This window comes from Pithys albifrons, chromosome 4 (assembly GCF_047495875.1).
Source record: "Pithys albifrons albifrons isolate INPA30051 chromosome 4, PitAlb_v1, whole genome shotgun sequence".
Taxonomy (NCBI): Eukaryota; Metazoa; Chordata; class Aves; order Passeriformes; family Thamnophilidae; genus Pithys; species Pithys albifrons.
In genome coordinates this window covers 77,481,249-77,508,332 of record NC_092461.1, presented here as the reverse complement: position 1 = coordinate 77,508,332, position 27,084 = coordinate 77,481,249, and the positions used below count along the sequence as shown (strand labels likewise).

The 27,084-nt window shown below is 37.1% G+C and overlaps 1 protein-coding gene across 3 annotated transcripts in view; it reads left to right on the top strand.

The window, feature by feature from the left end:
• The window catches only part of MIB1 (MIB E3 ubiquitin protein ligase 1), a 75,958-nt gene extending 49,125 nt beyond the window's left edge, over positions 1 to 26,833 (top strand). The window contains exons 13-21 of one of the 3 annotated variants that reach the window (XM_071554688.1): positions 1,879 to 2,011; positions 2,397 to 2,483; positions 4,886 to 5,014; positions 9,433 to 9,614; positions 10,811 to 11,003; positions 12,806 to 12,884; positions 14,427 to 14,540; positions 15,616 to 15,716; positions 20,523 to 26,833. In XM_071554688.1, the coding sequence (XP_071410789.1) occupies positions 1,879 to 2,011; positions 2,397 to 2,483; positions 4,886 to 5,014; positions 9,433 to 9,614; positions 10,811 to 11,003; positions 12,806 to 12,884; positions 14,427 to 14,540; positions 15,616 to 15,716; positions 20,523 to 20,663 (1,159 nt within the window). In that variant the 3' untranslated portion in view covers positions 20,664 to 26,833. Of the gene's footprint in view, positions 1 to 1,878; positions 2,012 to 2,396; positions 2,484 to 4,885; positions 5,048 to 9,432; positions 9,615 to 10,810; positions 11,004 to 12,805; positions 12,885 to 14,426; positions 14,541 to 15,615; positions 15,717 to 20,522 lie in introns of all 3 variants that reach the window. The other 2 variants (XM_071554687.1, XM_071554686.1) reach the window with 2 other exon arrangements.
• Positions 26,834 to 27,084: the final 251 nt, after the last annotated feature.

Genomic DNA, 27,084 nt, shown 5'->3' with positions numbered 1-27,084 from the left:
GTAAGAGAGCTGCAGAAGGCGTTATGAATAGAGGCTGAGCAATGTTTCACAATGAGCAGTGTACAATCTGTTAAGTGTTGTTGTCTTATTCATCTGTGTTTAAGTGATTTGAACTGTGAGGAAGTGAGAAGCTTAGTTCTGCCGGGAAAACAAAAATAATCCTAAGAGTCCGAGAATGGTTTCTGTCCACTCTGAGGAGGGCAAACCTCCATAACAGCCTGGCTGTGGATGTTCCACATAGAAGTTGGTCATGGTCTCCTGTGGGCCTGTGTGATCCTGTGGCCTGAAGATGCAGCTGGTTAGTTGTGGTTCCTTCAGATTCTGGGGGGAAAAAGAGTGTCACCTACACTGCAGCTGCCAGGATGGTGTGTTAAGGGTGAAACTGAGGGGTTAGTTGAGTATTCAGTGCACTAGCAGGAGCACATGCTTGTGCTTAATAAATCAGGGTCTGTTAGGACAGCACCAGAGCAGCGTGTAGGAAGGAGTGCACTTTCTTGCTGATACCGTAGTCCACCTCATGGACTCTTGTGCTTTCCAGGAGGGCTCATTAGGGTGAGCTGTCTCCACAATCATAGCTGTTAGTTTGTTTTATAGGAAGCTCATTGGCTTGCTGTAGAAGAGAGCTTAGGAGTGAATAATACTTCATGCAGTGAGAATGTTCAAGGTGACAGATTATTAGAATGATTTAGGAGCTCAGTAATTACTTGACAGGGCAGTCAGCTTATTCCTACCTGTTGAGAATGGTTTTTGGTAATAGCTGAGAGGCTCGTTTTACAATGCTATTTCTGAGGCTTATTGAGATCCCATGTTTCTGATAGCAGATTGCTAATGAAGAACTGTTTAATTCATTTATATTATTTTCCTTGCAAGGCATTGTGTGACTGCATGGTTCCACTTGCATTAGCTAGTATTACTTGAATTTTAAAAGTTTGAATTTTTGAAGAAGTTCTGTTTCTTTTGTAGATAGCAGATAGCTTCAACAGTAGGGAAAAATCAGATGACAGAAGAGGTTTTTTTGACACAGGATTATAGTGGTTTCTGGTTGTCTGTTTATGTTTGAGGAACTGTAATAAGGGAGCTGCATATGCTGTTTATAAAGAGGAGACAATAAGGGACTTAAGTTTGGTTACTTACCTACTCCAAAAGCTAAGACACATAAACTTAAGAAAACTGTATTTCTGAGAGAATGCAAGATTGAGCAATTTGTTTGTCTAGCATTGTGTTGTTAATACCCTTAACATTTCAGTCTTTGGACTTCATGAATTTAGTCTGCTTTAGTATTGTAGTAGTTGACTTGCTTTACCCAGCTAGCAGACACTGCCATGGTATGTTATACTTGGCCATTATCTGTTAAGAAAATACTCCACTAGTACTCACTTCACAGTTCAGCATTTATTTTATCTGTGCATAAGAGATCTTACTGTGGTGTCTTTTTTCTCAAAAATTGAGTTTTAACTGTTATAGCTCATGGCATCAATTTATAAAGTGATGATTTTAGAGAAAGCTAATGTAGTGGAAATTGGTCATTAAATATTTACATAGAGCATGCTATAAAGATTTTTGGGGAGAAAATTCTTGTTTGAATACTTTTTTAAGGTAATTTCTGCTGCTCGATAGCATTCTTCTGAAAAAGCACACCTGATCCTCACCCTATTTCAGGTACTGTATCGTTTGTTGGTATGCCTTAACTAGAAGGAAGTGAGTGTGAAATTGTTGTACTTTGGAACTGTCAGTACAGCTTTTTACCTGCTTTCTCTCTTTGACAAACTACCAGTTATTTGAGCTGCTTCTGCGTAGTTCTGAGTTAATGTTGTTCTACTGTTGTCATCCAGCATGCATTATAGGTGTGTTTATGCTGTCTCTTCATGTTTATTCCAGTGCAATGCGCGTGTTGTTGTCCAAGCTACCACGACCGTGGATTGTTGATGAGAAAAAAGATGATGGCTACACTGCCTTGCATTTGGCAGCTCTCAATAATCATGTGGAAGTGGCTGAACTTCTGGTGCATCAGGTAGGATTCTTCTCTCAGGAGGATTTAAATGTCAAGCTTTGGTTAACCATCTGATGTGAAAATAGTTGGCTCCTTTACGCCTGCAGTTGCAAAGGCAGAAGCAGTGGAGCAGGGAGGGACATGTGTTGAGCTCCAAAGGTCAAGCTTGCCTTCGAGATTCTTACAGTGGCTTAATGGTGCAGAGGGACTGAAAAACTTGATATGTCATTTCATTCAAGAGATTAACATCTGTACAGTGAATAATTAAAGTATTAATCACTTTTGTTCTCAAATCCCGTAAACAAGGATCATATTCAGGATCATATTCAGTGCCCTAATGGACTGTGTCTTGCCTGTAGATGAATTGCTGGGATGATAACACACTAATGCTTTCTCTGTATTTTAGGGTAATGCTAACCTGGATATCCAGAATGTCAACCAGCAGACTGCTCTACATCTCGCTGTGGAACGACAGCACACGCAAATTGTTAGGGTAAGTATCTTGTTTGCAATAAGCCATATGGTTAATGGTACTTGACTAAAGCCAATGGCAGCTGTTAGGACATGGATATTTCATGAACATTTAAAAAATTATTTGACAGCATGTAGCCATTTCATGTGGTATGATGCATTTTGTTTAATTCAGAAACCTGCCAACTTGCACAGGTAGTCAGTCGGCAATACACTTGAAGAAAGCTTAGTTTTTGTGTGTGCACACTGTGGTTTCCTGTATGCGGTTGCCAGTTCCAGCATACTTCCTTGTTGAGTAAGGAAGAATGTGTTCCACTGTTACTTATCTGACTCTTATGGTGCTCTAATGGGACCTTCAAATAGCATTTTTGATGCCTCTTGGCATGTGAGTAATTATTCTTGCTCACAGCTTTTGCAAATAGTAGCTAAAGAAAACATCTTTTATGACCTTAACTACTTTTCTCTCTTATTCACGCCTACAGAGAATTGTGCCCCCTCTGCAGGCCTGTGTCTGCAGTTCTGTTTAGCATTTTTGCCATAAGGGTTCTCCCTCTCCAAAGGCTGATGGGTGGGATCCCATTACAGTGAAACATGTGATATGGGCCTATATCTGGAACTGCTTGCTACCAGAAGAATGGTTTCCTAGAGTCAGTGTCACTTGCATCCTGCAAGCTATTTGGCAGCTGTAGTTGGTGAACTCTTGTGCCCTTCTGGAACTGACACGGTACCTGGGAATACAATAATAATGTAGCAGATAAGCAGGAAGGTATGCATGTAGAACTAGTATGCATATTGGACTTACGTGCTTATGTCTGAGAATGTTTAAGTGAATGACCCTGTAGACTACCCCTACTTCAGAGTTGGATTAACTTTGAGAAGTCCTAAAATAGCTCATGCAGCCTTGCAAAGAACATGTTGGCTCCATATTTCAAAATTAATTCCTGTTGGATACCTTCCAGGGCTGGGTTTGTACCCTCAGGCATCTGTGGAATAGTGGTCAAAGGTAGCAGTGTTCTTTTAAAAGCCTTGCTGCCATGACAAAGGGTAGTGGTTTGTCTTTTTTTTAAATAATTTTTTCTTTTTTTCTTTTTTTTTTAACTTCTGCAAAGACTTTGCATTTCTGTGATAGTCAGGGATTCCAGGCTGCTCTGAAAAGAGCTCACTTACAAAATGTCCTCCAGGAGAAACTAAGCAGTAAAGAACTAGTGGCAGACACAAGATATGAATATGAGCAGGAAATTGGGCCAGAGTAACTCCATTTGGAGAGAGTAAGAAGTTGGAAGGAGACTATTTCAAATATTAGCTGGTTTTCTTGGTTTCACTTGTAGAGGAAAAGTTGAGAAAGATGATAACCTGCAAATAATTGCAGGCATATACTTCCTTGAAAATGAGGCTCAGAATTCCTTGGAAGCTCTTTTCCTTTTAACCTGTTCTAAAGTGTGAGAGTCTTTGGTTCTGAGATCCCTGCTAGCACATGAGTTCCAGAGGAAGGTCTCCCTTCATGTATTCCTGTTTCTAGACTATGCCTTTTGTGTCTACTAATCCCAGTCTTGCTGAGTATCAAAAGCTCAAAACTAAAGTGAAAACCTCAGCTGCTGTCTGCAGGTGTTTGAATAGGGACAGTGATGGGGTTTAATTTTTAGGGACAATTTTTATGTATTTGTCAGCATGTTTGTTTTGTTTGACAGCATATTTGAGCAAGTTCTGGTGCATTGAGGTATGGAAGGGCTCTATTCAAAGGCAATAGGAATGGAACAGAAGGGCCTGTGCAGCCTTGTGGTTGCTTTTGTGTCATGTGACCAGGAACACATGTCTAAAATTAGCCCTAGAGACGAGTCTTACAGTTCATTGCTTTCCAAAGTGTTCTGAGATAGTTTTAAAGAGTGTCTTTGGTTTTTATATCTTCTGCTGAATCAGAGTAAACCTAAGTATGTGCCTAACTGCATTGTTAGTGGGAAAACACTGTAAATTAAGTTGTAAAGTTTAGCATGGTGTGAAAGTAGTGATATTTGAGGTCATTGAAACCTAATAGGAAAGAATATATACACATCTAAAGTATTGCCCACTAGTTCTGTGTCTGATATATTGCTGTAATATGTTACATTGTTTGTAGATTTTCTTGAAAGAATTAAAGCCTTGAAAATAGAAATAATTCTTTAAAGATACTTCTTTTGTAGTACTCAGCACAGGCCAGCATTAGGCTTCTGCTGAAATAAGCTTGATACTAGGAACAGATAAATGCTTTGGTTGAGGGCTGAGCTTCAGATAAGGGAAATAAATTTGAATAAACTCAGCTGTGAATTGCAGCAAGATAAAAAAGTAACCCTTTTGGACCTCCTAAAGCATCTTAAGCCATAGTTTCCTGAAATTAGTTTTAAAAGGAATTTTTTTCTTTGTTTTAATTTGGGTTCTCTCCCTTTTCAGCTCTTGGTCCGTGCAGGTGCTAAGCTGGATATTCAGGACAAAGATGGGGATACTCCCCTGCATGAAGCTCTGAGACACCATACCCTGTCACAGCTCCGCCAGCTCCAAGACATGCAAGATGTGGGCAAGGTAGATACTGCTTGGGAGCCATCAAAGAACACAGTAAATAAACCACCTTTATTTATTTATTTATTTTCTGTGTATTTTTTTCTTTCTCTAGTTTGTCTAGTTCTGTACTGTTGAACTGTTTTTTGGCAACATCAGTTTATGTAGACGTTCTGCATTGAACTGCAATGCAGGCGGATATCACATTATTATATGTTGCTTTTCACCTGTAGTCATTATCATTGTTACAGAAAAATAGGATTATTTACTTCAAAAATATTTCTACAGATCTCTCTTCCATAATGAACATGTATAGCTGCCAAAAGCAAAGATAGCTTTTTAGGAAAGAGAAATAAACAGTATTACAGTACAGAATAAGACTGAAATAGTTTTCTGTGATTCAGCATCTTAATTTTGTATGTTTGTTTTTATATGTCTTACTGACAGAGTTAATTTCAGAAATTGTTCTGTAGTAAGGAAATAGTCAAAGAAACTCCAGGTAATAAAAGTCATAGTGTTTTATCGAGAAAAGAAATGCTTACACCCCAAAAGCTGAGTGAACCCCATATGCAAAGGTGAAGTTTGTAGTTTACCTGGGAGGCAAAGGAGAAATAAAACTCTTGAGCAATTTGGATTGAGAAAAACCAAATAAAATTCTTTAGATATTAAAGGTGCACAACATAATGTAGATCAGATCTGCCAAATCATTAGTTACCAGTGTCATAATAATTTTTCTAATTTTAACTGAAGGTGGTGCTTTTCCATTTCATTAAGAAAATACAGATGTACCAAGTTTATTAAAAAGCCATTGTTCAAAATAATAATTCCCCTGTACAACAAATGTTTTCAAATTGATTACTTAATCTCACTGAAATACACTGGAATGAGCTTTGAAGAAATTGAAAATAGCTGGCACGTGTAAGAATATACGTGTCCCTTTAAGTGAGAGGAGGAAAGCAATTGCAGCTCAGTTGTATCCATGATCTGTCTACCACGGATCACATAAAAATGTTTTAATGTTTAAAAAAAATCATGATCAACCACGACCTCCTGTATTGGCTTGATCAAACTATTGGTAATTCTTTTGCTTAGCTGCAGAGAAAATCTTTGTCTTAACTAAAAAGTTTGGGAGGCTTAAGTGGCACAGAGGAGATACATGCAGTCAGAGTAGAGGTGAAAACTTGCTTATTTTAATTTTGTGTGGCAACATAAGATGCCACTGAAATGTAAAAGATGGAGTAAGGCCTAGCTAAAATATACCTGAAAACTCTTTAGGAGGGTCAAATTAGCCTGAAAATGTTTTGTGAAAATCAGTGAATGAGACCAATAGCAGTATTTTTTTACCTTTATTCAAATAAAGGCATTGTAGAAATTCTGTAAACTAAATCTGACCAGTAATCAGTTTTACATATGAAACCACTTTCGGCCCAAAATTGTGGATCAAAGAAAGGATCTAAGCTGTGAAAATGTCCAGGCATCTGGACCTTTAAAGCTATCCAGGGTCTCACTGGTAACTTGTCTTATGTGGAATTGCAAATACAGGTCATGGATAGTAGAGGATAAATGGGATTAATAATTTAGTGTGGGGACCAGTAAGGCTTTCTTTTTGTAAATATGATAAATTGAGGGTTTGTTTTGGGAGGGTTTTTTTTATTCTTTATTAATTGCTTTAAGGGTTGGGAAAAGGGCCAGATTTCATTAATCCAAGTGATAGCAAATCACCTCTGTAAATATGTAGTTGGCTAAATTTTAATTAACTTTGGATGAATGTCTTGAAGATTCCAAGCTATTAAGACCTGTTGGGTGCCTCTTTGTAGTATAGTACTTCAGCAAGTAATTATTTCTATTTTTGTTTCAGTTGAATAAACTGAAAAAGAAAAATTTCACATGCAGGATTTTAGGGTTTTTTCGTATTTGATAAAGATGGTTGGACAGCAACTTCATTGAAATCTGTAATTTGTTACTTTTTACCTTGACCACTGTTTAAAATACAAAACAATGTTTTTTACTGATGTCATGAGCTTACTTTGTAAATGGAAATATATGGAACAAAATCTTTAACATTGATCTTTTTTTTTAGTAGTTCCTTCTGAATGCCAACATTAAGCCTGTTGGAACAGGCTCCCCAGGGAAGTGGTCACTGCACCAAGCCTGCCAGAGTTCAAGAAGTATTTGGACAACACTCTCAGGCTTGTGGTGTGATTCTTGGGGTTGTCGTTTGCAGGGCCAGGAGCTGGACTTCAGTGATCTTTGTGGGTCCTTTCCAACTCAGGATATTCTGTCTTATACATGAAACCATTTTTTGTCAGATTTCTTCAGTTGATTTTTTGTTAGACCATGGAAAATGCATGAAGTAAACAAACTTCATAGTACACAGAGGAAACTGGCTTGGCTGGCTGTATGATGAGAAGGGATAACCTTGCAATTACCAAGGCAGGGTAAAGACTTCTCATACAACTTCACGTGCTACAAAAAGTGGACCCAAAGCAAGCCTTTTTCTTCAGAAGTCACCTCTGAGGGATGGGATAACTAACTAGAGGGATTTTTGAAAACTGTTTTCTTCATAGTTTAGACTTTAATATATGCAGCCTTTAGAGCTGCAGTGTCAGATACCTGGGATTTAAATTTATTTCTGTAGGCTGTTGTGTCTGAAATAGCACGTCTAGTCCTCTAAATATTAAATGGGTGTAAATCCAGCCAAAACTACTGCATTTTTAAGTGCTTCTAGAAGATCAGGATAGATTGTAGAAAATGAAACATGACATCAAAAGGTGTACATCAAGTCAGTTGGGCACTTAAAAAATGGGAAAGAAGTGTATACAAAATTCTGCCTCTATCCTGGCATTGAAGCCTTTATAATTCTGGAATTCACTTAAAACTCCTTGAATTGGAGCTGTCTAAGCTGTGCCAAAGCTGTTCCTTTGAATGTAGCGTAGTGTAGTGTAGCTCACTGAGAGATTCTTAGTGGTGCCAGCAGTTCCATGTTCTGTGTAGTCTGTGTTATATTTAATGCATTTTATTTGATCAAGCTTTAATACCAAAAGGTGTTGGGAGCAAGCCAAGAATGTTCTGGAGCAGATGAATCCTCTCCTTGCTGGGCTATGGTAGTGAACCTTCTCTCTGTCTAGCTGGCCCTGTGAATTATGCATAATAGGTACAGTAATACAAAATTACAGCAATAGATGTAAAAGGCCAAAGTAGCATTGCTTGATTAGGACAGGAGGGACAGTGCATGAGTTTAAATCTGTCCAGGCCAAGAAAGCAATTGAATTTGAGTCTTTCTTGGGCAGGTATTTTATTCACTAGACTAAAAGTAGATGTGAATTCATTTCTCTGCTCAACTGTGTTTTCAGTCCAAGTGTGGTGGTGCTGGCAGCATTTTGCCTGAACTCAGCAAGTTCAGTGTACTGCAGTGTGTTCTGAATATACTCACTGGAACTTTGCACTTTACAGTGCTTGCACAGAAGGACAGCTACTTCACGTGCGAGTATAGGTGTGCAGGATGCTTCAATAGTCAAACTATTCCTCGCTTAGTTTTTATTCCTTGCTGAATTTTAGTTCCTTATAGTTGAGTATAGCTGACTATGTATGTATGTATGGCCAAACTTGGTGAACGAAGCTTTGGGCAGGGCTCTCCCCACGTGCCCTTCCAGCCTGCGCAGTGGATTTTTTAGGTGAGGCACAGTGTGCACAGAACTGGCCCCACTGTTTCAGTCCTCTGGTCCATCTGCCACGGCCGAGTGAGCTTGGACAGTGACAGGGAAGTCCTCGGGACTGTCACAGCACCCGGTACTAACCGGGGCTGACCCTGCTGAGCATCCAAGATCTGACGGGATGGGATGGCAGGGAGGCATTGAACTGCCAGGGGATGGGCCCCACTGAGACTGAAACTCAGGACCCTGGGATCCAGAGTCCAGAGTGCTCACCATTACACCACGGGACTGCCCCATAGCTAACTAAAGATTGAGCAATTGTACAGTTGTTTTGATTTTAGTTCTATAGATGCTTCCTTGAGCTTACAGATTGATACATACATATGTGTATCACAGAATCATAGAATCAATTGGGTTGGAAAAGACCTCCGAGATCATCAAGTCCAACCCTTGGTCCAACTCCAGTCCATTTACTAGATCATGGCACTCAATGCCACGTCCAATCTCAGTTTTAAAACCTCCAGGGATGGTGAATCCATCACCTCTCTGGGCAGGCCATTCCAATGCCTGATTACTCTCTCTGGAAAGAATTTTTTTCTGATATCCAACTTAAATTTTCCCTGGCAGAGCTTAAGCCCTTGCCCCCTTGTCCTATTGCTGAGTGCCTGGGAGAAGAGACCAACCCCCACATATGTGCATGTGTGCCTGTCAAGTAGTTTTTCTTTAGCCAAATGAGTCTTAACTGTTTACAGAGTCTTTCAAGTTGCTTCCATATTTATTTTCTTTCAGTTAATAATGGGACTTGGCACTCAAGGAGCAGAGAAGAAGAGTGCAGCATCCATTGCGTGCTTCCTGGCAGCCAATGGAGCTGATCTCAGCATTCGTAACAAGAAGGGTCAGTCTCCTCTAGATCTCTGCCCTGATCCCAGTCTCTGCAAGGCACTGGCGAAATGTCACAAAGAAAAAGTCAGGTTTGTATAGTCATAAATTACACAGTTTCCAGATCTCTGCTTTCTGTAGATTGACCAAATTATTTACAACATTGTGCCTTTATCAGCAATAATATTAAACATGCAAGCTTTTTCTTTTTTTTCATACTTTGAATTAATTCTTGATTTTCTAATCGTACATTGAATACCATTTACAGATATTTTAGTTGAAACTTGCCCAAGTCTTAAAGGACTCTCATACATGTGAGTGTGGGAAAGGGGAGAATGGGAAGGTGACAATCTGCAGGTGGGGGTTGGTGGAACTTCAGAAATGGGTAGGGAGGAAGTTACTGGAAGAATAATTAGGCATTGCACCAGGTTGGCCTAGAAAGATGTGAAATACCTGTTTGTACAGCTTTTAAATACTTGAAATGGGCAAAGCCCAATATAGCCTTGTATGAATTTAGTGATGATGATGCTTTGAGCAGGTGATCTGTCAACCTGAATGATTGTATGGTTCTGTAAAAAGAGCATGAGGGGGTGGGCCTGATGTCTTTAGGAATTACAATTCCAGTGAAATGTTGCATTGCCAGGTGCATGCAGTACGAGATGCTTCAGCTTGTCCTAGTTGTGTACTCCCCATGATGCCTTACATGAGTGTCATCCTTAATTCCTATATGGAAGTCAAACTGATACTTTCAAAATGTTTCAAAGAGGAGCGGTTTTTATTGATGTTGCCCGGGCAAGGAATAAGGTGTTTATTTTCTTTCAGAGTCTTTGTGTCCCTGTCTGGGCTCATCCCTTGGCTGTCCCCTCGTAGGGGCTGTAGGGCTGGGGGAGCGGCGCCCTCTGCCGGAAGCGCCGCAGCACAGCGCGCCCACCTGAGCTGCCCGAGCCCGGGGCTGGCACTTGCTGGGCATTGGAAACGTGGGCAGGGTTAAAGTGTTCAGCTGTGCAGTTCTGAATCCACAGGTGTGTCACTCTTAGGATGAGAGGGCAGAGCTTTTTACATCTTTTTACGTACATGTTTATGGCATGCTGTTCTGACTTGCGTGCCCTGATTCTGTTCAATGTCAGACCTTGCACTCCAGTGTGTGGGGAAAGTTCAGATTGCTTTATGATGATAAGATGATGCCCAAATGCATAGGAGTATATAAACAGCCAATTGATGTGCTTTTTAAATTAAGATTTTGGGTTTTTTTAGTTCTTAAAAGTTTGATTGCACGGTTTCTTTGTAGTGGTCAGGTTGGCTCACGAAGTCCATCTATGATCAACAATGATTCTGAAACCTTAGAAGAATGTATGGTGTGTTCAGACATGAAGAGAGATACGCTGTTTGGCCCGTGTGGACACATTGCTACATGTTCTCTGTGCTCACCACGGGTGAAAAAATGCCTGATCTGTAAGGAACAAGTTCAGTCTAGGACAAAGGTAAAAACCTCCAGAGTTTTTTTATTCTTTCTTCTTTAATGGAAAAATGGAAAAAAAAATGAAGTCAAGGAAATACATAGCTTACTTTATGTGGTAGTTTGCCTTACACGCATCTCACTAAATGGAATTAATTTTGCATCATAATGATATCTAGTCCCAACATTGTACATTGCTCTTTTGTGTTTGCCTGTACCTCTTCCTGCCTTGCAATGTCTTTATTGTTCAGATCCTCAGAGTTCCTAATACAGTCACCTGAGGATACTTTATTGAAATAGATTATTTTCCCTGCCATGGTATTTTTTTTACTTCATATTAAGGTAAATCACTGCTTTTTTTGAAGTATAATTTCCCTCAGTAGTATTCAATTCTTCTGAGTTCTTTCATTCCTTAGGGCTGCTTAAAAGATGATTTGCCTGTAAACTGAGTTAATTAATATATGCTTGTTTTTGAATTTAATAATTACTTTCAGCTTTCACCTTCTCTTTCTTTGGAATCATGAATTTCATTATGCTGTCTTTTTTCTTCAGGGTATCAACCAGTTGAGCCCTGTTTTGGAGACGTAGTCTCAGTAAGGTCTTCAGGTTTTTCAAATAGTTACTCCCAAGTACTTGTGACTATATGGGTGCATCCCACTTGCTTTTCTCTAAGAGTCTTTTATTCCCTGTAACCACTAGGTCTTGTTCTCTTGCTTTTTAGGTATTAAAAAAAATCACATGTTCCACATGCAGTTTTTGTTTGTTTGCTTTTGGGTTTTTTTGGGAGTCCTTTTTTCATTTGGCTGGGAGTTTTGTTGGATTTTTTGGTTGTTTTTTTTTTTTTTGAAAATCCAACTCTTAAATTTTTTTCCAAATATATGACTAGTCTGCTTCTGTGGTATGTTTGGGTTTTTTTCTCTACTTCAGAGTAAAAACAAAAGCTGTAAATATAAATTTGTACTGTTTTTACTGTTCAAGTCTCCTTATTTCTTATGCCATTCACTATCCTGCACTGCATATTTTCAAAATCCAAATGTCAGCATAGTGGGAGCTCTTTCTCTCTAGACTTTCTTTATAGTCATTGAAAGGGTTCTGCCACTGGGTCATCTGGAGCAGGAAAGTAAGGCTTCTACCTCTACTCATCCAGCTAAAGAAGCTAATCTATGGAATGATTTGGGTTGGAAGGGACCTTTAATTATAGTCATGTAACTAACATCCAACACCCTGCAATGAGCAGAGACATCTTCAACTAGATCAGGTTGCTCAGAGTCCCATCCAACCTGACCTTGAATGTTTTTAGGGACAGGCCATGTACCACCTCTCTGGGCAATCTGTTCCAGTGTTTCACCACTCTCATTATAAAAAAACTTCTTTATTACATCTAGTCCAAATCAACTCTCTCTTAGTTTGAAACCATTACCTCTTGTCCTATTGCAACAGGCCCTGCTAAAGTGTTTGTCCCTATCTGTCTTATAAGCCCCCTTTAAGTACAGAAAGGCTGCAATAATGTCCCCCCCAGAGACCTCTCTTCTCCATGCTGCACAGTGCCAATTTAAGTATATATGATGGAATAAAGAATGAGAAAAGAATAAAAAGAAATGTATACTGTCCTAACTACTTCTTTGTGCCACCTGTCAGTGTACTGAATGTGTAAAAATTGCCAGAAAATATCTCCTCTTAGAAGTTGGTGTGACAACTCAGTTACATTTTGAGGTGGTGAATTAGTTAAAAAACACCACTAGATAGTTTCTTGAAGTCCATGTGCCTTGCAAATTAATGTAGGGAGCAGGAGATAAACTTTTCTCATATATCTGTTGTTCTTTGCAGATTGAAGAATGTGTGGTATGTTCAGACAAAAAGGCGGCTGTACTTTTCCAGCCTTGTGGTCATATGTGTGCCTGTGAGAGTAAGTAACTGGACAGAATCTCTTTTTGAAGTAACTGTGAAACAGAACATTTTTAATTGGATTGCTAAAAGTTCATTAGTAGTCTGGTTTCAGTCCAACTTGCTTGATATTCTGGTGTGATAGTCAGAATTTTGGCATTATTTAGCATGCTGGGAGTAATTGGAGGACAAATTTTCAAAAATTGAGGAAGCAAGTGCTCTTCCATCTAAATTATTTATTACAGAAGCCTACTCTGTATCATTAAAACTTTGGAAGTGATTAGAATTAATTTTGTTGCTTTATTGCAGCTTTTTTGGGGCATTCAGATACGCAAATGGTGTTTTAAAAGAATATTATAAATAAATATTTAGTATGCTTCATTACTAATCTACAGAGTTGCACAAGGGCTGTATTTTTCCCTAGAAGACACATCATATATCTTTGCAAAAATCACTCTTTGTGTTTCACTTTGATTTATCCTGTGTAAGAAAAAAAATACATAGGAGATGGCCAGAAATGTTTCGGTTTTCAGAATACGTGAATGAGAATGCAGCCATCACCTTGTCTCTAGGCATTTCAGTCAGAGGTTGGAGGGTAATTTGTCTGGAGAAGAGCAGTCTGTGTTGATGATGACCTACACAAGAGGGAGGGGCCATCATTCCCCTGAGTAACTCCTTACTTGGTCTTGCTCTAGAAGTCTGGTTTCTTCCTCTGTTCTGGCTGAGGCAGCTGACTTTGAACCACTGGCAATAGTTATCCTAATCTGGCCTCTTTCAGTGGCTGCAGTTGAAAGATGGTGAGAGAAGTTTTCTTGATTTATTTCCCAGGAAAGAGGACAACAAAAAGATTGATTGCTGTGGTGAAGGATTTTAGCAGTGTACTGCACATTACGAAGTCTGAGCTGTAACAAGGACAGAAAAAAGTTTAATGGCTGCAGATGGTTTCTTTCCTGACTATTTTTCTGGACATTTTGTTCAAGCAGAATGAGAGAGAGTCTTCAAATTTGTGGAGTTTATAGGACCCACTCTATTAATTCATAGTAACCTTTCAGCATCCAAAACATAACAATTTGGCTTTTGTAGAAGAATTACAGCCTCTTTTCCAAGATTATTTTGAAAGATGTATTTTTACTCTTAAGGGTAAGGAGCTGCCCCTCTTTGCCTCTGGAGCATTAGGATAGTTAGTGAGATCCTTTCTTCTAAAGGAAAAAGGAGGTAGTCAAGACATTTTTTTGAAATTATGATCTCAAATATGTGTAATTGTTCTTTTTAACTTCTGCAATTCTCATGGAATAGACATCCATTCAGAGAAAGAGGAACCTGTTTGCTTGAAATACTTTAAAAGGAGATAGAGAATAGATGTGCTTTGAATCCTAAACAGGATGTTGTTTATAAGCATGATTTGCAGAAATGTGAAGATGAACTCAAGTAGTTATTTGTATTAAAAGCATCTGTTCAGTCATTGCTGTATAGTTATTGTGATTAGACAAGCTCATGTATAGAAAATAAGGAAAATGAAGTAGCAGGATTTAGAGTTGACTGACTTACTTCTCTGTGCTCTCAGATTGTGCAAGCCTAATGAAGAAGTGTGTGCAGTGCCGGGCAGTGGTTGAGCGAAGAGTGCCTTTCATAATGTGCTGCGGAGGGAAAGGTACAGAAGATACCACTGATGATATTTGTGAGTGACTCCAAAGCCCATACTCTTTCACATTCCTCCACCAACTTCTTATTCTCATTCTTTAAAATGACCTAAATATTTTCTCTCCTTTCTGAAGGTTAAATAAAACCAGTGTTAACGCAGGTATCTATTTGCTGTTTGCACTACTTTCTACAGTGATAGCAGCAGATTAGATAATAACACTGGTTATTACACTGGAGAATTCCTTCCAGCATTCAGAGTAGAAGCTGAAACACGTGTGATAACTTGACCATGTATCAGTATCCTATGAAGCAAAAGCTGAAGATTGTTCGTAATCGTGCGAATGAGCAAATAAAGTTTTGAGGTTTTTTACTTTTGGAACTCTGAAGGAATGTTAAAAGCTTTGCATCTAGGTACAAGCAACTTTGCTGACAGAATGTTCAGTTTTACATCTCCTGCTTTGACTTATTTTGAAACTTCTTGTGACATTGCATAATCTGTGAATTATTGGCAGTTACTCTGTGTGTGTGTGTATATGTGGTGCTCAGTATTTCAGCTGAGTTTATGGGAAGTAGAATATTAGTTCATTCTTGTCATAATGTTCTGAAGTAGATAAATACAAGAATAATCAGTAAAATCAGATTTTCAGTACGCTGGAAATTTAAAATACTTGACAATTTTTCTGTTTCTTATAGTAGCATTGCTTCACAGATCAATCAAATATAGGAATGTTAATGTGAGTTTGTTCCAGGTAGAAACATATGTGTAGACAAAAGTCTTTTCAGTGTGAAAGAATTTGGCTTTTTTAAAAAAACAAATTTGCAAAAAAAAATCACTTCAGGAACTTTACTGGCAAGTAAGAACTCCAGGAACATTAAGGGACTACAAGTATCATTATTGTGGAAATATTCGTCAAAGAAGTGTTGCCACTAAACTCAAAAGAAAGTATTTATTAATTGAGCTGCAGTGATAATGTAGTTAATTAGATTATCAAAGATAATTGACTATTATTAATACAGATAATTGAAAAATTGTAGTTCTGACACTGGAAATAATTATTGCTGTTTTGTTAATTGCCACATAATCATGTATCCTTATATTCTTTACATTACAGCAAGTGGAAACATTCCAGTTTTGCAGAAAGACAAAGACAACACTAATGTCAATGCAGATGTACAGAAGCTGCAGCAACAGTTACAAGACATCAAGGAACAGGTAAAAGTGCTGAATAAAAATGTTACGTACTACTAAGCTAATTGAAAAAGCCAGTGCATCCTTTGATTTTTAAAGCAAAATGATATGTTGAAGTGCATCAGCTCTTAAAGTTTAGTTAAATGACCAGTATTTTTTTTGTGTGATGTGGCTTGTGTGTCCTCTATGTACAGGGTTAAACCAAAAAAAATCAAGTGGTCAGGTTTCATAATCCATCTAATAGAGCATCTGTGTTGGTGTCACTAAAAAAGGTGTTCTGCCCAGTCAGTGTATTCTCTGCCTGTTTAACTGACCAGAGTATGTGGGTACAGCAGGAGCTGTTTTCACAGAGCAGGGATAAATGTAGATTTTCTTCAGCATTCTATATCTACCTAAATCTTTAATTGTTTGTTCATTAACTGCCTTTGAACAATGACTGGCAGTTACCTGTCATACCAAGGGTATAGTTCACATACTCTTCAAAAGATTGTGTAGTTGCAGAGTTTAAACTTTGAAAGTGCTGTACATATAATTTGAATATTTGGAATTTAAATGTTGAGATTTGTCATCTGTAATTACATATAATATTTGCAGGAGGAAATTTATACAAATTAGCTACAGATTGTATTGATTTTTCATTGGTTGGGCAGATCAGAAACCTACTTGAAAAGAAAAAATGTTACCTACCTAAATTTGTTGCATCTCTAAGTCTAGTTCCATTAGAACTGCTTAAGTAGTTGTCTACATGGAGGACTTTGCTGTGTTAAATTACTGAATGGTTTCATTGCTTTTCCATCTGAAGGAAAACTTGATTTTTAGATTTTTCAGCAGTAAAGGACCTGGGGTATCTGATTATTATAAGAATTTACTCTCTCAGAACATTAATAACATGATTTTTGGCTTCCCTATGTATAACAAAATTGGAAGAAACTTCTCATGGATACAGGAAGCAGAGGTGTTCTAACTCGCCTTTCCTCTTGTAGGCTTACAGCAGTCAGTAATACTTCAGTGATGGCAGCATCACATCTAGTCCAGATAGTTGTGGCTTTCAGCTGTTCATGTGTATGAAAGCTAAGGCTAAAGTGTGGGCCAGTTTTAGGGCCATGTCTCTAAATTCCTTAGTTCTGGGAGCTGATGTGCTCAGTGGAATGTCTGTGGAGAGCTGTTTCTGTTGTATGCTGACTGGGCCATCACCCCAGTAATAGAAATTCAAAGCAGATTCATGTGTAGTTTTTATCTGTAAAAGAACATGCAGATTGAAAATTGTCATTTGAAAAATGCATGTCTGTCTTAACAGTAATATCTGGAGTTTCTAGATATCTCTGATGTCTTACATCTACTGTTTAGTTTCTGCTCTACTTTGTATCATTGAATGGAAAAAATAAGGTTACTGGTTTGGCATTCGAAATGATACATGTAAAAGATGCTTAAAAGATGAATGCTTAAATGCAAGTAATCTCTTTTCTTCAGATGTACTTTTTTCCCAGTTACTTTAGCAGTTCATAAAAGATACTAGAATTCTCTTTAGGTGTGCTGATACTGTTATGTATAGACACATGAAAAGGAAACTCGATTACAGTTCTTCATATTGATGAGATGTGATTTCAGGGTTTTTTTCAGTTTTTGTTAGATGCTCTTTTATTCTATACAATTTTGTCTTACCTTTGGGGTTTGCTAGCCAGAAGCCAGATTTGTTTAATACCTTTGATTGGAAAGAGTTGGTTCTGGTCATTCTTGTGTGCATCTTGACTTGAGGCTCTTCTATGTTTTCCATTGTGTCTTTTCTGCTTAGTCTTGTGACTGGGCAGGTTGTATATCATACTTGTCAGTAGCAAGTTGGATTTGGTAAAAATTCTTCCTGTCACTTTTCAAAATTGTAAATGAAGTGATGCACAGCAGTCCACTATAATTGTGTGTTCTTTTGATTTATGTTGTAACAATTTAGTCTTCATGTTAAATTGGTATTTTTCTACTTAAAATTAATTTGTTCTCTTTCAGCAGGTATAATCCTTTGTTTCAACTCATACCTTCAGTGATAATCTAATATGTTAGTGCAGCAAGCTTTTAAAACCATTTCTGGTGCCAAGCAGAAGTGATGCTGATGTCAACAGAATCTCCCACATCTGATGACCACACCATTCTTCAGGGATTCCCTGAATGTGAACCTTTTTGACTGTAATTGCAATACTTTCACTCCATTTCACACATGATCACCATCATCTGTCTAATATCTTATGTATGTTCCTTCACCATACTTACATCACTTTCTTCCTCCTTAAGAATAAATTTATTTTGTCACTGTGCACCTGTATATTGTTGGAAAAACTGGTTTTAGTAATGGGGAACTGATACTTTAAGCGGTTTAAAACACCTTTTTAGTGGTTAGAAAATTATTTGAATTGCAAACCAAATTATACTTAAGGTGCAGTGAGCAGTTTTTCAGACTACTTACCCAAAGAAGTAGTTCTCGTAGAGATAACAGGCATAGTGCCTTTTTATAGTATTTGTTTTCCTGCAAAAGATCTTTGATGCGGAGGATGTTGTAACAAACTAATAGTACAATAGACACAGGTACTGCTTATTCAGTAAAAGTGTATATAAACTGCTAGTGAAGTAAGATATTCTCCTTGAAAGTTGCATAAAACTCAGTTATCTGGGCTAGTATCCCACTGGAAAACTCCTGAACTAATTGAGAAAACCCTGTGTAGCAAACAGGAAGATTGGTTGTCCTGCCTGCTGAGTTCTCCTACTGTGTGAAGTAACTTAAATGTTAAGTTAGTATCATGTTAAGAAAGCAAACAGCTAATGTATTTTATATACTCTGCTTTCATACTAAACAGGAGAAATTGGGCCATTTGCTATTACTGCATGCAATTGCAGAAAATACCTATAAAATGCAAAAGGTTAGGATTTCTGTGCTTCACTGATGGAAACAATTAAAAGTAATGGTGTTTAAACAGATGTTATTTTTTATTATTTCTGAGTCTCTGGGTCAATGTTTTCATTTTTAAATGATGGTGTGGCATTTGGAGAGACACAGCCTTTAACTTTAGTAATTCTGACATCCTAGTTAGACAAAAAGGCAAATAATTAGCTAAAACACAGAATAAAGGCTACAAGTAGGGGTTTTTCCCCAAAGATTCCTGTGTTGTCAGGTTATAAACACTCGTCACAGGACAGTTGTATGTTCATTGCCTTGGAAATAGGTGTTTCACTGCTATTTGAAGTCTGAGTTACTGAAGGAAGAGTACTCTTAATTTTCCTGTTGAGATGTGAAACTGGTGACTTAATGTGAACAGAAAAATGAGCATGACTGACTGACTAAGGCTCAGTCTTGGGCATATTTTTTTATTTGAGCACAGCCCCCTTCAGGATTTTTTTAAACATAAATTGTCATAAGGCTTTATACTCCTGCTAATCCATTATACTGGTATCCTGGGGATTAAAATAGATGTTTGGCCAGATTCCATGTCATTTTAAGCTCTGAATATGCAGAAGTATGGTGAATTTTTTTGGTTTTTCACTAAGCTTTTTACTCTAGGAAGTAATAAAGACTGGATGTGACACTTAGTGCCATGGTCTAGTTGACAAGGTGGTGTTAGGTCATAGGTTGGACTTGATGATCTCAGAGGTCTTTTCCAACGTAGTTGATGCGGTTATTCTGTGAATACCTCAATTCCACAGAAGGTGTGCTCTAAGTTTGTACTGAATCCTATTCCTACTATGAATTCTCTCTCTTGAGATGAACAAATTGAAGTAAACACCCAATGAGGAATATGGAAACAAGTCACAGGTGCAAGATGGTGATAAAATGAATTTGTATTTAAAATATGAGCCTTCTCAGTATTTCATATTATGTATGAGGTCAACATTTATAATTGGTAGATATGTATAGTGTGTCTCAGATCTGAGGACATCTTAGATTTGACTTGATGTACTACAGAATGGTCTTAATTATCATCTGTAACATATATTCATTTACTAACCTTTGATCAACTGTTATAAATGAAATCCTAATATGGCTGCAATATATTTATGGTGAAGGAACATGCCTTACCAAAACTACAGTTTCTGCATATGACAAAAGGTGAAGTGGCTTGGTACAAAATGAATTTTGCTGTTGAAGAACTTTTAGAGATCTTTTTGGGGCATTGGCTGTCACTTCAATGTTTAGCAATTAAAACTGATTTTAAAAGTTTGCTGTGCTACTGTTACGACTGAAGGTCATGGATTTATTAAACTATTCTTCATTTGAAACTTGAGGTGTTCTCTTGTAGATAACTTCCACAAAGTATCAAATCTTTACAAATCTTACTGATTATGCAGTATTTTTATTGCTTCTGCATGTGTTCAGTGCTTGGTGTTTAAAGGTAAGTATATGAATGTCTAGATAGCCTGAGAAGAAATTTGTAAATCATGACCCAAGCATTGCATACTTAAAGCTGTTTGTGTTGTTCCCTGAAGATTACATAACATAAAGGAGACTGTGAAGAATGTCTTAGTGTTGCAAACTTAAGTAATGATATTGAAAATTTTATGTCAGCCGACTACTGGATTGTCTTACTTAAAGGGATCATAGTTGGAAAAAAGCTACACAGTTGTTTGTGTCAGGATAAGTAGGAAAAGCCCATGTATTTTAAGTAAATGTCATGTGAAAATGGGATTAAAAAAAAGAAACTATTTAGGTTAATGACTGGGTTATGCTATGGAACTTACTTGCTATGCTTAAGATGACGTATTTGTTGTTATATGCAACATACAAATTGTTGAAATTTTCAATACTGTATAGCTACTGCCATTGACTATGTAATCTGTCATAATCTTTTACAGACTATGTGTCCTGTCTGTTTGGACCGTCTGAAGAATATGATCTTTCTCTGTGGTCATGGAACGTGTCAACTTTGTGGAGACCGAATGAGTGAATGCCCCATATGCCGCAAGGCAATTGAACGGAGGATTCTCTTGTATTAGACAGTGGAACCAGTGTCTTTTACTAGGTTGTGAAATATTAAGGGCATTTTGATGGTTTTAATCTCTGTAAGTTTGAAAGGCAGTAAAGGTTCTAATGAAAACATTTCTAATACTGTAGCACAGGTTCATTACATGGTAATTGTTTAAAGACTGTGAACACGCCAAATAAAAGAACAGTATTTGAACAGTCAGCTTTTAGCTTTGCTCTTCGGAAACATCTAAGCCTGAGGATAATTTAAAGCAGTCTTTTTTCATTTTCTTTCTGTCTTCTTCCCCTTAAAGTTTAAAGGGAGAATCTTGTTTTGGTTTTGTTCATGCGTACCATATATGTATAAGATGTCAAATGATGTAAGGGATTTTTTTTAATGTTGTCAGTTACTACCAAATACAAATATTTAGAATTTTTTTTTACTTTATGATTTTCTGGAGAATGTTGACACCTTTCCTGTGACAGTTCTGATTCACAGTAATTTCCATCTTGAAATACACATTCATGAAAAATCAATACAAAGTTATATACAGTAGTAATAAATATACCATTTCCCTAAGATCAGGCCTCAGAATACAATGCTAAGGTAATTCTAACTTTATTGTGCCCTTTGTTGCTGAGGATGGGCTGGGAAGGAAGCCATAAAAAGAAAAATCTGGTTTAGAAACATTATATTTCCAAAACAGCACTTAAGTCTAACAGGTTCAAGCTAACTAACCTAATCAGTTAACATCATAATTCTGCTAGTCACACGACTTGGTACAGAATTGCTTTTAACTTGACTGGAAAGGAAGAGGTTTGAGCAGTGGGTCAGTTGTCCATTTCAAATGAAGTAACTTGATCAGTTGTGGAGGAACATATACATGTGGAGCCTTTTAAAAATTGTGGGTCTATAAATAAAGAAAATCTTGAAGTTTTTGCAAGATTTCCTTTCTTTTTAAGTGGGTTTTATTGTCTTCAAGCAGTGTCAAGAGCAAAAATGAAGATTTAATACTGCTTATTCATCTGAGTTGGGTGTTAACACTCAAACTTATCTGTGAGCATTACTGGGTAATACTGCAAATGAAGGTATTGCTGACAGAACACTGAATTTTGTGAGCCTTGCCTAGGTGAGCTGAATTTGCCTGAAGGAGTTTGCTGTCACTGATGTGACAAAGACCTGTTCCTGACCCAAAAATTGCTACTGTCAGGAACTGCAGACTATTAACATTTTGATAACAAATACATACTTTCATCATTTTTGATGGTAGAAAATATGCTGATTTAAGGAATCTCTTGTAGCCAAAAGGAATATGTACTTACTCCTAAGTGATCCAACAGTTTTCTGAGTGCATATTCATGTAGCCCTTTGCTATTGTGCAGACTTTATTTGGACATGCTCTTGCAGAACAATAAATAAATCCACGCTGGAGTCATTTAGGTGCCTTACTTGCGGCTAAGATTAATTTATCATCTAATTCTCACTGCATATGTCAAAAATGTGGGCAAAGATACAGTTCAGGGAAAGATCCAAGTAAGGATAAAGGCATAAAATTTTGATCTCTTTAGATAAATCAATCTGTCTTTTGAAGCTTATATTGATATGCCTGAATTGGGCAAACATTGGCAAAAGTCTCAGAAGAATGTTACTAATAAACTGTAAAGACATACAAACCTTTAAGCAATAAGATTTAAACACTGAATAGGGTTTTGCAGGAATCAGCTACAATGATATATTGGAAAAAAATCTATGTAGAGTAGCTTTTGACATTGAAAAGTGAAGTAATGTGCAGCCTTTTGACAGCCATCTTTAATCCTGCTCCAGCATGGCAAATGTTCCTCATGCTTTTCAGTGTTTTTTCATTGGACATAATCATAAACTGAAGTCAACAGAGTAGTCTGGTTTACTTTGTACACTAGTAGTCATCTGTTCTCAGATAATCTGTGTATCTGTATTCTTAGCAAAATGAGATAGCCTTCCCTTTTTGCTTCCTGGGTTCCTATTCTGAAATATCAAAATCTCAAGGAGCTTTTGGAAAGTTTCTGATATAAGGCTTTTTTTCAGTTCAGCATTTTGCTATCTCCACTTGAACTCTGAGTGCACCTGAGTGTTTGCTGCAATTCTCATTTGGCTAATGTGCATGCCACTATGTTTGGGTGGGTTTGGTTTTGATTTTTTGTTGTGTGGAGTATTTTTGGTTGTTTGGGTTGAGGGGTTTGGGGTTTTTTTTGTAGCATGTTTTACAGCTGAACTTTCTACAGTAGGCTTCACTTTCCTGTGATGCTTCCCCTGGAAATACTTCTGTAATAAGATGTCCCATTTCACAATCCATTCTGAGTTTTAGCCTGTAATGCCTCAGATCTATACCTTGCCTTCCTCTGTCTCTGGTGGATGTATTTTGAATATTGTGTCCTCTTTATTCCTCAAGGGGACCTCTGTAAACTGTTGTTAGCAAAAGGCAGGGTGGATTTCTTTTTGATAATGCAACTCAAAACTGAAACTTCAATATAGCAGTTGGCATTTTCCTAATTCTTTATTACTGGAACAAATCAGAATTCCTGGAAGGTGTTCCCACTTATCCTGAATGAAAAAATTCAGCAGAGTAAGTACTGTAAGCATTCTAGGTAGGAAACTGGAGTTGAATATTAAGTTTCTTGTCTGCAGGAGGCACATACTGTAACATAGATAGGTAAGTGCTCTGCTAGGCTTGTACTTTTCAATAGAGAAGCTTTAGGTCACTGTAACACTCTCAGTACTTCAATGTCATCGCAGTCCTATGGAAACAGAGACAAGGTATCGTTCTTGGAGCAGCTTTAGTCTTCTGTACTGGAATCACAGCAGGTGTATGTGACTGCATAGGAGTTTGTAATTGAACTCATTTGGCAATGTTGTGTGCCAGTTGAAATTACAGTATGCCAACTTGATGCTAATGTGATGCTCAAGAAAGAGCTGAATTAGAAAGACTAGATTACGTGCATGCTTGAATTATTAGTATAGGCCTCTTACTGACAGGTCTTGGGAAGGCTATGTGGTGTTTGCCTTTCTAAAAACATAATGAGGAAAAACGTTTGCAAATCCAGTATAATTTCTTGAAATAGGTATTTATATTCACACATCGTCTTTGCATTCTGATGTAGAAGATGAACTAGTGTTGCTGAGGAACCTAGTAAGTTCCTTTACTCTGTTTAGTCTGGTAAAAACAGAAGTTCAGTTGGAAGCCAAAGGGGATCATAACAAATAGGAGAGTTGAAGATACGTCCCTGTACCTCTGTCTTCAGCAGAAGATAAAAGTGTCTCACCTGAGCAAAGTGAAAATGAGAAAAATTAGTAAAGTGTTTAATACACTGTAAAGTCATAAAATGTAAGAGTTGCAAGGTTAGTTTATTATGATTATCTCCCAGTATTTATTAGCAGTTTTGAAATAAAATGAAATGAAAGATCTCAATTTGTTTCTTGAAACAATTAAGAAGGCATCTAATAATACATATTGTTCAGATGTGAGGTATGCTCAGATATTAAAATAATAAAGTATTTTATTCTTTTCCTTTTAGTAAAATACATAGTCACATTCAGTACACAGTAATTGAAAGTATGAAGACAACCTAAGAGGCTAATGGAATTAGATAAATCATTGTAGCTTGTTAACTTACGCATAACTTATGTTTGACTTTTTTTTGCCTCCAAAACCTGTTTTACCACTAACTATACCCCAAGCTCATATGGCATTTCTCAAAATTTTGATGGGTAGTGCAACTTTCCATTTGTTGGATTACTGTGTGCTTGTATGTTGGTGTTTGGAGAAATCCCATTTTCCTGAAGTGGACACTGAAAACTGCACAAGTTACATTGTAAATGTTTAAGTTCTGTTAGAAGGTGTTGTTCTTAACTTGGGCTGGGTGTGCATATAGCAGATTTGCACAAATACTTGTGCCTTGTTAGCATAGTCTTACAGTTGGTATTTTAGCCTCTTTTAAAGACATGAAATGGTCCTTTAATCCAAGTACTGTGTAGATTTTTTCTAGAAATGAAAATTTATGTACATCTAATTAGCAGTATTAATTGTGGTTTGTGTTAACACTAAATTGTTTGAAGAAGCTTCTTGAAGCTAGTGACCTGAGCTTCCTTTACAAAATTAAATGTCAGAAATTTAATATTACTCTTCCAGTAGCCACTGGTGAACTGAAGAGCCTGTCCTGTTCTTTGTGCTGCATGGGTCAAGTTTTCACTTAGAAAAAATCCCCAGGGATACTACAGCCTAACCTTTAGCAGTGCTACCTCCTTTCTGTCGAAGTGCAGAATTTGTCTCTAGCTGTTCTCTGTTTTTGGGAAGGGATGGGGAATGCATCAGTTTTGTTTTGCTTCATCAGTTTTGATGTCTGAATACATTGCACAGGTTTTTTACTGACTATAACTTTAGGTACAATAGCCATGTGTGATTTGCCACAATGTACACTGTATAGCTTTCTTGTCTAAGTTGCTGGAATTCATACTGTTGTCTTTTTGTGCATTTCCTAACTTGTTTGTGTTGAGAATGCAAAACTGTTATCTACAGAAGTTTTAGTGTGTGCCATTTTTATAGCTAAGCCTGTGGTAAATACACAAGTTCTGACTCAGGGCTTTTTAACAACTTAAACACCTTCACAATATTCTTCAGCACATCTTGGAGAATACTAGAGATTTAATGACTGTACAGTGCCTTGATAGAACTATTGAATGGGCATCAGCCATAGAGTCTTTAGAGAATGCAAGTATCTTTTGAATCCAGTTAATATAATTGTAATACCCATTCTGAGGATTTATAAATTTGTATATACTTTCTGTATAGGAAAATCAGCAAATTTAGGTGTCATTAAACTTTCTGAAACCTGTTTGATTGCTACACTGGTCATGGGGGTCTGAAGGACATAATGCTGAAATTTACAGAAGCAACTTTTGTGTCAGGCATGTGACTAAATGTTCTGTATGTTACATTTTTAGTATGGGGGAAATGTAATTGTCTAAACAAACATGTAAAAATACCTGCTTTACTCTGATCCAGTAAGTCTTTTATAAGAGAAACAGAAATAACTGACAACAAATCAGTATGTTTGCATGTCGTTTCATAGTTAGAAAACTATTCTGGTCTCATCTTGAGATTTTAGGAAATACTATCTTTGTCCCAAGCTTAGTGTCTTTATGAATACAAACTATTAATGTTAGAAAACAGGTTTTACTGAACCACAGGAACATTTTTACTTTTGTTAAAACCAACTTTGTATTTTCATAAAATGGTAGATTTCGTTGTGACTGTTTATTGGAGAAATTTGAGGTTGCCTGTAAGGGTTTCTGTATGCAGATAGTATATAATTACTTTAAAACTGCCTAGCAAGGTCTAAGTTTTTCAAAGGAAATGCTGATGGTTAATAAAACTTCATATAAGGTGTATACTGACTTTTCCGAAGCTTGACTTAAAAGTGTAATTGGACTGAATTAACAGTGATTTTTTGCGCACATAGCATTGAGAAAGGAGTGGTGGCTCATTTGTCTTCCTCCTTCTTAGTTGCAGTGATGTTAGATGTCACCACGGAATTAGAAGATTGTATACTTCAAAAAATGTTTGCAAACTCAGTTACTTTTTGGCATACATTGATTAGAAGTGCATCAGACTTTATTGAGAAAGTTTGCAATCCAAACTTTTTTTTTAAATCTAGTTCTCTTATATCATTGAAGAGTGAGTTTATAGAAGCATCAGAAGTGCTATGTGCCTTTGAATCTCCCATATACTCAAACATTGTTAAAGCAACATAATAGAAGTACGGGGAGTAGATTATGTTGTAACAACAAAAAGGTTGATTTAAAATTTTTATGTGTGATGTTGCAAAACTTTCTGTAAATATGCATTTCATAGTACTGACTAGAGCTGCTGTTAAGTGTATGTTAGACTCTGTGTTTACTTAGAATTGAATGGCCTTTCCAGGACTGGCTATATAAATGTGATCATTTAAACATCTGCCAGATACAGTAACTTCCATATTCTGAGACAATAGATGCTGCATCATGGTTTATACTTCTAGGATTCAATTTAATGGATGCATTTTTAAAGAAAAGTATATGTTATCAAAGGCAACAAAACCAACCTGACTTAAATGTCTTAGTTTAATTTATCATAGTATACAGGTGAAAAAAATGAACTGACAGAATAAAAACTTTGTTGTTCTCTTTCTCAGTTTCTTTTCATTTTTCAAGATTTCTTCAACCTTGATTTATATGACAGATCTGAATGAAAAGTATATTCAGATAGTTTTTTTAAAAAAAGTTTTAAAATAATTGATGCAAATGTTTAAAATATGTTTTCAATAGTCACTTGTTCTTTGCTTTGAGACTTATAAACTGGTCACATATTTCTTCATGCCTGTTCATTGAATGAGTTGGGAACAGTGTTGGCATAGGTTTAAGACTTGGTGTCTGGGGTT